The 16,558-nt window shown below is 31.2% G+C and overlaps 1 protein-coding gene across 2 annotated transcripts; it reads right to left on the minus strand.

Moving 5' to 3' along the window:
• Window positions 1–4,948: 4,948 nt before the first annotated feature.
• Window positions 4,949–11,026, minus strand: LOC144556861 (putative magnesium transporter NIPA6). Of its 2 annotated transcripts, XM_078305338.1 has the most exons (9): window positions 10,606–11,021; window positions 10,018–10,074; window positions 9,815–9,905; window positions 9,457–9,617; window positions 9,053–9,180; window positions 8,825–8,962; window positions 7,009–7,101; window positions 6,043–6,166; window positions 4,949–5,441 (listed from the first exon to the last, which is right to left on the minus strand). In XM_078305338.1, the coding sequence occupies exons 1-9, from the start codon at window positions 10,727–10,729 to the stop codon at window positions 5,323–5,325; spliced, it is 1,035 nt and encodes a 344-aa protein (XP_078161464.1). In that variant the 5' UTR covers window positions 10,730–11,021; the 3' UTR covers window positions 4,949–5,322. The 2 variants fall into 2 exon arrangements, with proteins under 2 accessions (XP_078161464.1, XP_078161465.1); XM_078305339.1 differs by lacking the exons at window positions 4,949–5,441; window positions 6,043–6,166 and having other exon boundaries at window positions 7,058–7,255; window positions 10,606–11,026.
• Between the last annotated feature and the right edge of the window lie 5,532 nt (window positions 11,027–16,558).

Below are 16,558 nucleotides of genomic sequence, written 5' to 3' on the forward strand. Positions count from 1 at the left end.
GAATAACATAGTCACAAAATGACATAATCTAATAGTCTTCATCAAAATAACATAGTCACGAAATGACATAATCTAATAATCCAATAGCAGAATAACATAGTCACAAAATGACATAATCTAATAATCTAATAATCACAAAATAATTCTCATCCTAAATGAGGCCTTATAGTAGGGGCGGATGCCGGATTCAACTCGTATTGCTTCATAATAATGGATGTAGGGATCGGTGATATCTAGGAGCATGACTCCTGTTTTTACTCAAAAAAAAAAAAAACTTTTACACATATAGAGAGGAAAGGGCCTGGCGATTTAGGGTTACAGCAACAGAGACGGAGTGGGTCGCATGAGAGAGAGAGGGGGGCGCTGGAGAGAGAGAGTTTAGGGTTTCGCTGCCAGCCTGCCATGGGGACTTCGCGTGAGAGGAGCGGGAGAGAGGGTTTAGGGGTCAGGGGCGAAATTTTGTATTAACTGGATACATCCAGTAAATGGAGATCAGAAAATCATCAATCCAGCGAATTTTTTTGAATCAGATCAATCTGATCTACACGATTTTTAAAACAAATCCAATGGTCTGAAATGCAAAGCACAAGAGGTCTGTTACTTTGCAAAGTAGGATAGCCTTACTCTATATATATATATATATATATATATATATATATATATATATTAACTCATTAAGTAAGAATATGCATAAGACCTATTTTGTACTGTTACCTCATAAGTTTATAAGATAATTAATAAATATAAAATTACATATAAAAATATAGTTTTATAATTTTATTATTATTAGATTAATTTATTTCACGTTTCATGTAATTTTGTATTAAGTAATTTATGATAAAATTAATTTATTAAACATTTCATTTAGTTTTTTAATTAGTAATTTGTGACAAAATTGATATATACAATATTTTATCATTTTATTTAATTAATAATTTATATCTTTTAAAATAATGAGACTACAAATTATAAATGGGATAGAAAAATTATATTCTTTTATATTTTGTGATATTAGATACATGATGTATATAATATATATATTTATTTGTTATTTTTTGGATTAGATTATATATGTTATTAATTTATTTGGTTATTGTTATTGTTATCTGTTATTTTAATGGATAGGGATAAGTTATGAATAAACTAATATTTAATGAGTAAGAGTAGAATATGAGGAGAGCAATTTTAAGTGAGTATGAGTACGAAAATGACTTCATTCAACCTGTGTCGTATCCATTGACACCCCTATTATCAACTCTTACTTTTTAGCTCTGGTAACCCTAGATTGTAATACTTTGGTTTATTTTAGCTACGTAATTTTTGAAACAGTGTTTACACAGTTAGTACGAATATTGAAGGAAAAATGTCATGGCACATAATTAAATTTATTTTTTACGTAATATAATTAAAATAGTAGAGAACAATTTTTTAAAATAATGGGTTGGAGGTCAAACTACTCAACACATTTTCAAACTCCTATGTATATTATAAAAAAATTCTCCACTTGTGAGTTTCGAACCTATAACCTAGTAGAGAACAATTATGTCATATGAATAATAATGTTACATATGACATGGCCACACACGGTCGTGATAATGTAACTGATCGTGTGTAATTAATTTTATTCATATTTTAAATTAGTTTATAGAAGAATGAAAAAACGCTAAAAAATAAAATATTATAAAGTAAATTAAAATAAAAAATTAATGTTAGAAAAATTGATATTAACGTGTCACGTGACCAGATCAATATCAATTGAGATGATATGACGTAACGCATTTTTCCAATCAAAAAGAGATGTCTCCATTCTTATATTATGCACGTAGTTGTCCTGATCTGCCAACGGCTGAGATTGAAACAATTTGCTTTTCTTTTTAATAATGAATTTCCTACTAACAGTATATAGCTGCTTCTTTTTATTCAAATTTATGAAATTAATTTACATATATTTTTAGTTTTTTAATAGATTTTGTTGAAATGATGATGTTTTTCATTCGTTTTTTTAGTAAATGCATGGTTGCTTTCTTATAAGAAGTCGACATCTTTTTCAGGCATAAAAGCTCTTACCGATTACGTGCACACAAAGAGGCTTAAGTTGGAGATCTATAGTGATGCAGGTATGTTATTATGTTCCTTAAATATGTTATTTGAACAATTTAATTGTATTAGACATTAATTTTAAAAATTAGTTCATCTTTATTACATTCATCTTATGTTGGTCAGACATGTAAGTATAATCATAGGTTAAGGTACTTAAAATCCTAAATCAACAAAACCATCAACAAAAAATGTATGAAATGGTTTTTTTTATAAATCTAAATTTCAACTATGTAGGGCTCACTTTTAATTAGGTGTGATCTCAATTCTATGAGCCAAGACATCAAGGATATACTTGGCAATTCAGAAGTTATTGCAGTAAATCGAGGTAACAAGATAATTATATTTTTTTTGAATTTTTTGAATTTGGATATGAGTTCTGATACATTTTCATCCTATAATTGCAAAAATAGATTCACTTGGTGTTCAAGGGAAGAAGGTTTAATATTATAATGATTTAGATTGGTCATGATTTCTTTTTATTTTTAAAATTTTAATAATTTTTGAATTGATTGATAGTGATTTGATGATGTCTTCATTTCTTTCTATTTGTTATATCATTTAAAAAATATTATTTGTCATTTAATATGTCATTTTGTTTGAGATTCTTTTATGAAAATGTCAATATATATATAAAAGAAATGTTATTTACGTTTAGATTTTATTTAATATGTAATTTACAAAATATCATTTATCATTTAGTCTATTTTTACAAAAATATATTGTATAATTATAATATATTTCCGTTGCAACGCATTTATATTTGAGTTTCAGATAAAAAACATATAAAGCAGTGTAGAAAAATTAGGAATAATATACTATGGATCATCCACATTTATTGGGCATCACCCATTTATCTTCCTATTATATTTTTGTCATTTTGAAAGATGTACAAGTTTAAAGGGTTGATTATTTATGGATGACAGTATATAAAATTTATAGTATTTTTGTATATACTATAAATTGATTATTGTAACATGGAGCATAAAATAAATTATTACTTATTTTACGCAATGACGCCTACGGGCTTATCTCCAAAAAAAAAAAAAAAATAGACCACCGATTGAATATAGCAACAAAAAAACACATCAAAAAGAAAATTAAATATGATCTAAACATGTCATAAATTATAGCCGTTGTAATATATTAATATAAACATAAAATAAAAATTATTATTCCAAAAAACTTTATTTCAATAATAGAAAATTTGTTGAAATTAAGCATGTAGCATTATTCTCAATGATCATACAAAGGTCTTCATTTTCATTCATTGTTTTGTTGGTTTGAGAAGCTTCACTGTGATAGTTGTCAAAGAGAAGGATGACTAGAGTTACCAACAGATACTTCATAATTGTGTGATAAGTTATGTACTTTAATTATGCAAATTCTTTCATCCGTCTTTTCATTCTTAATTTCAAAAGGACAGTTAATCTTACATGTCTCTACTGTCTTTTCTCTTTAATTAATCTAAAGACACATTATGTGCATCACGATATTGACCACCTCTATCATATTGTAAAATCACATATTTCTCTGGTTTTTAACACTGATAGATAATGTGTGTCCTTTAGTCTAGTAAAATGCTCTAATACCATTGAGCAAATCTGCACGAGTTTCATAATATAAATTGAGTATTCAAGTTTTTCGGCCTCTTGTTCGAAAAATTCATCAATAAAACAAAAAATAAAGAACAGTTAAATTTTGATGAACCATTTTCAAATATTAAAAATTGTGTTCCTTACCATTAATGTGATACTGTAATTTTATTATTAAAAAGCTTAACTTTATTTTTCAAAAGTTTATCTAAAAAGTCAACCGATTATTCTCGATTATAGCCGATTATTTATGATTATTCACGATTAATCGCTTGTCGGTACCCTATTCGTCCGACGATCGCATACCGTTATTTATAACACTGATTTAAAATGTTTTATTTTTGAAAATAAAATTGAGAGTAGTCGAAAAAGAAAGAAATATTACATGCAATTTAAAGTGGAATTTTTTTCTCATTAGCAACTTAAGTTTTTTTAGCCAAAATATCAACTAAAAAAATAAGAATGGTTGTCAATTAAAGAAATAATGTCAATTGAGTATACTCTATTAATAAATAATAAAGTCTATAAAAATAGAGGAGTAATTACTTTTAAAATATTCTCTCACCCCTTGTTGCTTTGAATCAAAAGCTCGATGTAAAAATCTACACCCCTCTTTCTCTATAGTTTCAATAATAAAAATAAAAAAACAATCATATATTTCTGAATTTTGTTTAGGACTATTGTATTTTTGTAAATAGATGAATAACATATTTTGTGCTGGTAGAAACAATCATATCTTTCCGATGTGAAGGGAAAATGAAAAACATCTAGAACTTTTCTTGTAGAGAAATGATTTGTAGAGAAATTTTCATTGTTAAAATAATTTACATCAATAATATATATGTAGAGTAAATCTTTATTTAAATCATTTAATTATATCTTTTCCTAAAATAAAATTTCACTGATCATTTTTCTTTCAAATCATTTAATGACTTGCCTTTCTTTTGGAGAAAATTAGATATTAAATCGCAATGATACTTCACATTGTTATTTATTATTTGGATTTTCATTTTTTTTCATTTGTATCTTTTATTTTCATTTAAATATTTTTTTTTAATTTTGTATGAATGTTAAACCAAAAGGTCTGTTATATTGTATTCAATTTTATAATATGTTTCTGTTGCAATGCACGGGCACGATACTAGTAACAATATGGCTAATTTTCTTTGCTAAGTACGAATTTTTTTCTTTGATTTGCAAAGATAAAAGTTCGAACCCTTCCTAAAGCAGAGCTGTTGCTTAATAAGAAACGGGTAGGGTAATATTTGCATATATTCAAGTTCACCTTCAGAAGACACAATTGTACTACAATGTAATAACTATCAACGATACATGTTCTCAAACAGAAGTGTATAAAACCATATGAAAACCATTATCACGTCAGAACCAAGTGCCAAACAATTGAATGCGCATGTACAAATGCCTATGTACAGAAGGAAAAAAAATGATACACAAAATGTAAGGAATGCTCTGCCTCTTGTCTCAACTGAGACCTCTATATATAGTTGAATACAAAATTGAAAAAGACATGGCTTCTGTCTCTGATATTTAGATCATTTGAAGAAAGCCGTTGGATCCATACCTAGATGAAGAAGAACATCTATCTGAGCATCATCACAAGGGATGAGTATCAGGCTGATGATTGGAGTGCCACAAAATAGTCCTCTTCTACATTCTTTAATAGATCATCAGTGCCTATGCTGATGCACCATGAAATTGCCGAAGCTGTATCCACTTGCCACGCCACGCCTTGCAAAACCAGTTTCAATAGTTTTTAGTAATTTACAGCTTAAAGGTAATTCTCCAATAGCAGTTTTACATTCAGCTGGCTGGTTGTTAACTACTTACTCATCATCCACATGTTCATTCAGGATTAATTCACCAGCAAGCAAGGAGTGTATAGAAGTGTATAACAAAAAGGAATGATTTCACAATTACTCTTACAACATGTCAAAGTATCACAAATACCCCTTCAGAAAATATATATCAGGTCCTAGACATGGAAAACATATAGAGTATTGTCCTCTTCTCCTAAGTTGTCTAAAGCTACCCCCTCTTTCGTTCCTTAGTTACACAGGATATCTTCGGTGTTTGGTCCAGAAGGGTTTGATATTTACTGGTTTGATAAGGTTATACATCGTATTTCTCGCTTTGCATGGGTATATAAATATTTAGCACTTCTTTCAGTTCAATACATGAAATTAACCCCAATAAAGACTATTCACTATACCACCTCGTATTTTTATTCAAACTAACAGGGCTGATCAACAAGAAAAAGGAAAATCACAACTAAAATCCAGGAAAGGATGAAAAAGAGGTTTAAAGAGAGTATTAAAAATTAATCAAGTACCGGAGGCAGAGGCAGAAGCAATTTCCTGCTCTCTGGCAGTATGCAACAAGACAGTTCCAGAAAGGATCGTCAGAAGCCCACAAAATTCAGATACTATGCTGCTTATTGACTGACCTGACCAATCCTGCACCAATAAAAGGTGGAATATTATGAAGGTTTGAGCTTGAATACAGTTTGGCAACTTATTTGATTTTTTATTTTGAGCTTGGGGTATTTGTCTTCAGTACAGTTTAGCAAATTTTATTATTTGTCCCAATATTTTTATTATAAAAGCTGCAAAGAAAAGGCTCAAAATGCTTGCAAAACCATCCATATTAAATTAGGCAGGCTAACCCACAGACCACCCAACCAGTTCAGCTGCCCAACAAATTTAACAAGTGATGGATCAGGTCATATCTGACAAATTTTCACTCTTCATAAAAGAGAACAACATAATCCATTGCTTTTAAAGTTCTTGCTCAGAACTCATGGGGTCAAATAAATACAATTGGGATTGGATGTGCTGACAATTCGTTGACAATATTTTTAAACTAAGGTAAAAAAAAATCACAAAAAAAAAAATGATAGAGTTTTGAATAGTTAGATCACTTAACAATCAAATTTAATGCAATTTGAGTATGGTTTGATAATCTATCAAAGATTTCTAAGATGCAGATTGCTGCAAATTTCAAGTCACCTGATGATGGATAAAACATGCACCAATTTATCCACCACATATCAAAGATATCATAGTTTGTCATATGGATAATCGATATATTGCACAGACACATCCATAAGGTTCCATTTCAATATCTTTTTGGAGGTCAGTGAGTTAGTTGCCCACTGATCAATTTCAAATTTTATGCTTACTATTGATATTGTCAAGATTGTCAGAGGATCACATCCCAATGCAACACACATTTGTGAGAGATGGACGTCAGCTATACATATTTGTTCACATAAGATCAACCTAAATTAATCCATTACCTGGAACATAATTGCACTTGCGACAATTGTGAGTGTGGTAAACATCACATAGTAAATAGGAGAAACTATAGCTGTATTGAAGGTATCCAGTGCCTGGAAATATAAAAAGTGTGACATGATAATAGAAATCACATAGAAATATGATAATGGTAAAAGTAGAAAAATGATATAGAAAAAATCGAATTAAAGCCCCAAAAATAGCAAGCAATAGTTAAAAGAACCCTACATTGCTAGAACTTGCAGTATCCTGAAAGCGAAGAAAGTCTTAACAGAGGTCACTACCATTAGTTCTGGGTTATACTTTTAATAATATGCTTATTTTGTCATGATAAAAGTAACTGAATTTTATTAAAGGGAAAATTTCATGTATACCCCTCAAAAACTTAGAAATTACGTATTTCCCCCTCTAAAATTCATAATATCATATTTACCCTTCTAAATTTCAAAATACACAAATTTACCCATTTTAGTGTCTTTTCAATTAAAAATTTAAAACTCATTTTAAATTTATAAATTACCCATTTTACCCTTTATTAAGAAAAGAAAAAAATGTAGTATATTTCAGAAAAATGGCAGTCTTCTAGTTGGTCAGTTTCTAAGGGAAAATGGGTCATTTCTCTACTTCTGATGCTTACATAAGCATATACCTAAATCAATATCTCCAACCTCGTTCTTTTTTTTTGTTCCTCCACCGAGCTTGTTTTTTCATGTTTACTGAATATCCTCTTATCTGACTAAAAGTCCCAAACTACAATATAGCCATACAGGTACATATATTATTGAAAATCTTAAGCCAACAGACCAAAAGAAAAAGTAGGAGTTTGAAGTTTGGAAAATTCTGTGTCCATATATTACATTTTGTTAGGGAAATTCAATGATCAATATATTTTCTATCTGCACTAAATAACCTTTTGATGAAAATGAAAAGTTTAGAATATGAAAGTAAAGAAACGAAATTGAAATGTAAAATGCTAAATTACAGAACCCTAAATATAGACCAGTTAAATTCAAAAGATTAGACAGAAGTACCCCAATTCTTTCTTCATTCGAGTTAAATATAAAAAATTGGGAGTTTATGCTTCTAGGTACTGATAGAGCCCATATGAATACATTCTTGCATCTAAATGTTAAAAATTATCAGAAGACTGTCTAAGATGTGTTGTATTCTTTTAAGTCACCTGGTGCAGTTGACTATATCTTTGTGTTGATGTGGCAGTGAAAGGAACAAGGATATATGGTTCTCGCCAAAAGGAAAAAAAAAAATGAAGAGGATGAGAAGGATAAAACAAAGGAAGATTAGTGAAAGGCGTTTCACATGGAGAATTTTGTTGGTGAGGTCAACATAATTTAATATTCTTTTAATCAATACTTGAAGAGGATGGCACGCCAATTCTTTTAGCGCTTGAATTTTTAGACACCCGATTCATATTTACGTGTAGGAGTTGGCACTTTATTTATTTTTTCACGTGTTGTCTGCTTCCTGTCAAATGTAGGCCACACGTGCACCAAAGTTTTGAGTTCCGCTTATATTTCAAATACCCAATTTTCCTAAATGCTTAGTTCTGAATTTTCAAATTATTTAATATAAAAATCGGTCAATTACGAGTAACTGTGTCATTGCATTATTCTTAGTCCTTTATCTTCGAGTAAGACAATGATATCGAAAGGCTAGCTAAGAATGGACAATGTTCTGAAATTCTGCATCATTTAGGGGCTATATTTTTTTTCAAAACTGAAAACTTATGATTCTCATTTTTTTTGCTATTTATGGATACTTTAGGGTATTAATTGCAAGTTTAGAACCAAAGTAGCATACCTTGTTAAGGTAATTTAGTTGGGAGACAACGCAAACAACAGCCACTGTTACAAAAAGCCAAGTCTGGGGATAAGCAATCTGACTTATTCCTTCTAATGTGAGCTTTATGGCAATCCCAATGGCCTTTATGCTAACTACCTGAGAGACCATTAATTTTAAGATTCAGATTCAGAGATAATCATCAAAAGGAAATCTGTTAATTAATGATTGTTAAACACTTAAACTTACTGTTAACGACCCCATTAATGAGCAGATCCCGAGATAAATTAAGATGTTTGTTTGTCCATACCGGGGTTCAAAATGCAACACCAATGCTATCACCAATACTAAAGTGGAACCAGCATATGTTAAAAATGCTGAAAACAAAATGAATACCAAAAAAGAAGATTTAGAACATCAAACTTCTCAATTCCAAATGGCAATAGTGAACACCACAAAGTATTGTACACGCACGCAGCAGATCCTGTACCACCACAGTACCAGTCTGGATACCGTACCAGGTAGCATAAAGCATGTACTGCACTATATAGAATATCAGCATATACTTTGAATTTTAATCCCTTGTTGATATTGTGTATATTTTAGAGAGAGAGAGAAGAGGAAGGAGGGAGATGACTATTTGCAGTTTCTACCAGGCTGAGTGGCAAGGTCCCAAATTTCTTGTACAGAAGTAGGCGTGTGTTCTTCAGGTGCATGAATTACAATAACAACAGAACCAACTATACAAGAAAGGCAGCCCAAGACTCCAAGCCTTTGTAGTCTCTCTTTCAGCATAAAGTGTGCTAGCACCGAACTGTATTGTACGCAAACAATTTCACACAAAATTCAATTACATTCTAAACACAAGGTTCATAGAAAGTTCTGTTCGTACTGAATTGGTACCATACTCCGAAGACAATCAAGACACTAATTTATATCCCCTTTTCACAGAATTAATGCAAACGGCAAAAGAAGAGAAATAAATATAACATTTTACTGTAGATCTTTTACCTGACTATGATACTTAAAGCACCAAGTGGGGTCACAAGTACGGCTGGAGCAAAAACATAGGCCACAAAATTTGCCACCTCGCCGAGCAACACTGTACATTAATCGATAGCACATGAAATATCTAATCAAGTATTTGAAAGAAATGGTGTACTGTGTATCTTGTTGTGAACTGCTAAAAGAAATTAAGATGTAGAGCAGCGTACTTGTAATCATTCCAGCCCACCATAGAGGCTCTAGCAAGTATGTGTATCCTCCTACACCTACAATACAACAAAAAAAAATCTATGGAATAAGATATAATATATATTCAACTGGTATGCGGATTCTTACTTTATGCAGGTGTGGTATAGGCAGCAAATTAGACCTACGAAATCGAATTGAATATCTCTATTTAAGAGAGAAATGAGCTACATTGTATTATTATGTCGAAATTTGTTTGTGGAAATACATAAGGGGCTAGAAATAGCTTATACCTGACAAATCTTTTTGAGAACCTCAATTCCAGGGATATTTTTATTATTAAACCTCAAAACCGATACATAATTTTTTAACCAGACATCAACTAGAATTCCGGGGATATTTTTATTAAAAACATCTATTTTTGTAAGAACTTTTTTAAACCCAATTCTCCAATCTGTACAAGAAATTTAACTTCACTTGCCTCAATTTGACACATTTTTCATAAAAGTCCAGCCAAATACGGAAATAAATCTGAATGAGTGAAAAAGAGGACACGAATCGAGGTGATGATCTAACAAATGACAGCTGAAAAATATAGTTTTCAAACGAACCTGCGCGGGTACCAGATTTCCCGGCTCGCCTAAGACCTTTCTTTTTCAAAATAAAACTAGCTCCGATGAAGGCACCGGACACCATTGCCAGCGAAAGCCCCACGACATTGTTCGAAACTCCCATTTTTCAACTCCCAATTAATCTCCACTCAATTCCCTCTTTTGGGTTCAAAAATGTAGCTGGGGACAAGATCGGGAGATCCAATTGCGCGTATCCTTCGCGCGTTCGAAATTCGAACCGCGGGAAGGAAGGATACGAAAAGCCACAGCGTGGCCCTGCTTTTTCTCTTGGGTGTGGTGAGGGACCCACGGTTCAGAGAAGGGCGAATAGCGGCGGTGGGGTGAGAAGGTCGAGGATTGGCGGTCGGAAGTTTAGTTGGAGCAGGTATTTCTTATTTGGACCGAAACGGCAGGACAAACTGGACTTTGACTGATTGTTTGCTACGCGTTGCGATCGATCGTTACGATCGCATTGCTGCCGTGTAACAATTAGCAGCTGTCGGATTGTAATTTTAAAATTTGATTATTCGATTGGTTCCGCGTGTTGACGCAATGATTGAACTTTCTTGGAGGGAAAATAGAAGAACTATGCTCGACCTGTTTAGATGGATCCAAGTACCTGACTCAAACAGATTAGAACGGACGGTCCAGATTAACTCAAAACGGTGCCTATTCGGGGATGGCGCGTTGGGGCAATATTATTTGTCATTTATGATTCGTGCCAAGTTAAGAGAACAATCCTTGTCCGTCCGTTTCCAATTTGCTTGAGTCAGGTACCTCCGTACCTGGGGTGATCCGAATTGGGATCGTGGTGGGGAAATTCTGAATCGAAAACACTTGTCATGTGGGGCAGTCCAGTGGAGCCCGCAAATTCGGATCCGTGTAAATTATTTAAGACAGGACAACTGTTGGACAGTTGGCGTATTCCAATCATACGCCTTTTTACGGAGGGCCCATATGGGATGCTGCCGTTTGTCGTGGTCTAACCAGAAGACATGATCATCTATAAACTGAGGTTGTGATTCCAATGGCGCAAATCATGATTCAAACATTAGACATCATTGACCATATTTTCAGTCTTTTGTCTCGTCATAAATAATTAAATACTGTATGATTATTTAAAAAGAAATCCACCCCGATCAGAAACGCTCGGGAAATGAATTCAATATGGAGGATGGAAAGCCAAGTAGGAGAAATGAATACTTCTTTTTTTTTTTTTGAAATTGCTTGGTAGTGGCTACAAAGTTGAGAAATGAATACTTCCTCGCAATTTCTTTGGATCATTTCAAACTTTGACTTTGTGAGAATATGCTCTGACTGACATAAGAATGAACTTTCTTGGATTATGGATATAATATGACAACTCCGCTGGTAGCCACGTCCTCAGAGAAATGAGAGTGCGGTTGTGTAGTGCAAATCACAGTGACAAATGAATTATTTGAGTTTGGTTTGGCGAGATCAAAAATACGTAATTCGGATATAATTTAGAAATGATTCGGAATTATCCGGATTAGAGATCTCAGTCCTGCAAGAGAGCAAAAAACAAAGAAAAATGTTTTGAAAAAAATTTGCTAATAACTCGCAAAATTCAGGAAAATATCATAAAGTTTGCGAATTATTCGGGTTTAATTCGGTCAAAGTTCGGTCAACCGAATAATTTGGCCTTTAGTTCGACATCAAAAAAAAAAAAATTATTCAGATTTAATTCGCGAATCTTATAACTATGGTGCATATCGGTCAGCAAGAATAAGGCCAAAGATGCTTCATGAAAACTGTTATTTTTTGTTTTCCTTTTCTTTTCCTATACCTTTTCTTTTCAATTTATTTTAATTTGAACAAGTTATAATTATTATTTGTAATTCAAACTTTAGAATAAAGTATGACAACATTTTTTTTATTTATTGGTTAGTAAAGGTATTGATATTACCCAGCTTGAAATTTTGAAACTGAAAAATGGAAATTTTAGTAAGAGATAAAAGACAATTAAAACCGTTTTCTATTTTGAAAAATGAAAAATAGAAAAGCAGAAACGATACAATAAGAACATACTTTGTTTTCTGTTTTTTATATTATGCGATATTATTAAAAGGAGGAGGTATATTTTAGTATTTCTATTTTTTTGCATTCATAGTGCCTCTATTTATTACTTTTCTAACAAAAAAAAAATTAAAATTCGCATGCAAAATAAGATTGTTAAATATGATAAGTATTTTTCTCTCTACATCACTTGCATGACTTTTCGTTTGATTGACATCATATTAAAACAAAAGTTGAAACATCGTAAACTCTTGCATGTGCATGGAGAAAATAATACACATAATATATAATGATTTGATTTTAGAGGAGGGTTTCGGTACCTCATGTTTTTCAAACCTCATCATACCTCGTATTTTATATCTTTGTTTTTAAAGTTTAAATTGTCGATCCAAACTGCTCAATGTGATATTCATAATAAAATATGTCTGGGTGAAATTTTATATTTTTTGAAAAAAAATTTACTATTTTTAAAATAAGTACAAAATCATTATTCCAAAACTTTAATGATTATTATTCAAAAATAATTCTCAAAATAGATAAAACTTTTAATAAATTAAATGTACTAGAAATATCATAATATTTTCTAGATTACATAGAAGTGACTTTTGAACCGGGATCAATAACTCAGAATCTAAGCATTTTTATTTTTTTCCAATAACACATAAAGAAATATATTAATTTTTCTTACAGCCGCGAAAAATCCGACCTGAAAAATATTGATCCGGGTTATTTGTTGCAGTCTTTCTAATAAATCAAATTATATTGTATTCCATCTATTTTCAAAGAAATATATCCAATATTTCTAATATTTCAATACAAAAAATAAAAAATAAATACAAATTTCTGTTTTTAAAAAAAAAAAAAAAAAAAAAAGTTGGGCCCGTGGAATTTTTCCACGGGTGGGAATTAAAATTCCAACCCGTGAAAAAATTCCACGGGTTGGGTATTTTTAAAATTTTTGATAAACCTTGGTTATTATTATTAAAATAATTTTTTAATTGGGTAAAAATAAAAATGTCGGCCCATTCAATCATTCCCAGTATAAATCGTGCAAGTGTACAACCCTACAAGTAGAATGTAGGCCGTTGGTGGAAAAAATTATAGATTTCAAAAGGGGCCCAGAATAGTAGAGATGAAGGTCAATTTTTCAGGCCTGCCTTCAAAGAAAAATAATTACAAGTATTTATGGGAACGGCTTAACGATTGAAGAGAAACAAGAGAGAAACAACTTCTAAATAAATAAAAGGGAAAATTAAAATGTTGTTTTTTTATTTTCTGATAAAAGGTATGTTAGTGTCTGTTTCATTAGAAACATAGTCAGCTATCGTAGACCCCAAAGAACCCAACAACCGAAATTTTTATTAATAGCATAAAAAAAAAAAATCAAAATACTGTTTGTTTGATCAGAATTCGAGAATTACCCAGGATATAGAGCTAATCTGCGGACCTAATTAATGGGGTCCGTCCAGTCTATCCACGGCCCCACAATTTTTTTTTTGTTTACATAAACATTTATAATAAAAAATAAAGGCTCAAATTTTGAGATATCTCGACACGAATTTGGTGCATGACACGGATTCCAATTAAAAAAAAGTACAACTGAGTTGCATATTGTCTGTGCGAACTCCATTAATTAGGGTCGCACACTGACTCTGCAGCCTAGGTATTCGTGTCGTGTAATTCTCTCCAAAGTTTTTTTTTTTATGCTATTAATAAAAATTTCGGACCCAACAATACATCTCAAACAAGAAATAAATTTTAAAGTGACATTAATAATTGTGAAATTTGACCCAATACTTTTAAAAAGAAATAAACAATAAAAATACCATAAGATTTTAAAGTACTTCATTTAGTGAAGTCCACGTACAACAACGTACTATCAGTTCAAAATTTTCATACTTCAATTAAATGATTGATTGACATTTGGGGGGTACTTGTTCTCAATTCAGTGAAGTCCAAATACAACAACGGGCTAATGAAATTAAGAGAGGGTTCAAATGCCTTCATTTTTTGTGCCTCCATTATGCCTCTATTTTTTAAAATTTTATTAACTCAAAATTTAAAAGTGAAAAGTCAAAATAAAACAATTAGATGTGATCTATTTTATTTTCTCTATGTGCTCATAAAAAATTATCACATTTCAATCTTGTTTTTATATGAATCAATAAGTTCAAAAATCAATGTCTAGAAATCGTCCACATAATGCATTTTTTACAAGCTCTTGATGACAATCAAAAGAAAATTGAAATGTCATAACTTTTTACACGTCCATAAATAAAATGATGTAGATCATATCCAACGGTTTTATTTTGACTTTTAAGTTTTAAATTTTGAGTTATTAAAGTTTTAAAAAATGGAGACATGATGGAGACACAAAAAATAGAGGCATTTGAACCCTCCTCTGAAATTAAATAGGGGCTATTCGTACAAATTTTTCATACTTCAATAGTTCAATTGAATGGTTGATTGGGATTTGAGGTTACTTGTCTCAACTCTCAAACCGCAAACTAAATGTGAGGTATTTGGCCTACGGGATTGATTTTTTTTAAATATAATCAATATTAATTATTTTAACAGAACAAGTACAATTAATTTTTTTTTTATAAAAGAAACAGTTCTACTGATTCTAGAGATCGGTGGAGGGAGAAAGAACTAGAAATAACCAACGTAGATTTTGCAGAACAAAATCTATATATAAAAATCAAATCAATAGTATTTTTTTATTAAAATAATTAAAATTTATTCTTTTTTTTTAAAACCTACCCCCCCTCCAAAAAAAAAAAAAAAAGGGGGTGAGGTATCTAATTTTGCTTTGAAAATCAGATCATCCATTTGTTAGGCTGTCGCAACCAAACAAAAATATTTCTTTGATACCTCTCCGTTGCTTTAAACAAACAAGGGAATTTTAAGCTCCTTGATTTTTTATTTTTATTTTTATGGAGGAGATCTGACTTCCTGAATTAAATGATGAGAGCAAATTTCCATGCGTTGACTTGTTACCATGGAATAAATGGCATCTCCATTTATTTTACAATGGAGAGATGAAGTAGTTAATGGAATGATATTTCTGAAAGAATTATTGAAAGAAAATTCAAACTCAACAAATTTAAGTACTACTCGTACCAAATCTGACCAGGAATTCTCACATGTTCAAATGCCAACTTTTATTTACTATAATTTCCTCCCTAAAATATTCCAAAATCTTCATTAAAAAAACTTCAACGTCACCAACTTGTTATTAAAAAGGAACTAAAAGCACGATGAGAAAAGAAAAGAAAAGAAAAGAAAAAAAAAAGCAAAATTATGCATTATATTAGCCAGCTGCCAAGTTTTGTTTTAGCACATGGGAATCTGTATCCTCTGCATTACCTCATATCTTGAGTTTTAAATCTCTACCGTCCGACCAAAATTCGGTCTATTACAGTCCAAGTTTGTAATGAACAATATTTCTTCAATGGTGAAGTTTTTGTGCAAAAGATTTTGGACAAAATCTTAACTAAAGTTACTTGTCAACCGTCCGATCTGTGTTAAAATTTACACGGATGGTTTAGATTTACAGAGCCATTCAGAGTTATTAAGTCTTAAATATGTTGGTACGAATCTTAAAGCAAATCAAAGGGTAAGGCCTGACTTTGGATGATATTTTGTCCGAAGTCCTTTGGACAAAATCCAATTCCTTTCTTTAATATGCGTGCCAATACGAATCAGACGATCTGGATTCATTATGTAAAAACTCAAAATTTGAATTCTGATACTGATCTCATTCATCCATTATATATCAGATCATCATATTAAGAAAAATAACATTTTTTTTTATTGAAATTAACAGCGGAGCATGACGCTTTCTACATATAATTGTCAAAGTTTTGACTTTTTGAATATGTTGCATAAATTTGAACAGCGTGCATTTGTTGCT

Source organism: Carex rostrata, chromosome 7, assembly GCF_964058835.1.
Source record: "Carex rostrata chromosome 7, lpCarRost1.2, whole genome shotgun sequence".
Classification (NCBI taxonomy): domain Eukaryota; kingdom Viridiplantae; phylum Streptophyta; class Magnoliopsida; order Poales; family Cyperaceae; genus Carex; species Carex rostrata.

Excerpts from the sequence above, each read along its gene's own strand:
- LOC144556861 (XM_078305338.1), bottom strand. The coding sequence starts at position 10,729 with ATGGGAGTTTCGAACAATGTCGTGGGGCTTTCGCTGGCAATGGTGTCC. Across the intron at positions 9,906-10,017 it reads GTGGGCTGGAATGATTACAA|TGTTGCTCGGCGAGGTGGCA; the intron begins GTACGCTGCTCT and ends ATTAATGTACAG. Across the intron at positions 6,167-7,008 it reads CAAGTGCAATTATGTTCCAG|GATTGGTCAGGTCAGTCAAT; the intron begins GTAATGGATTAA and ends TTATTGGTGCAG.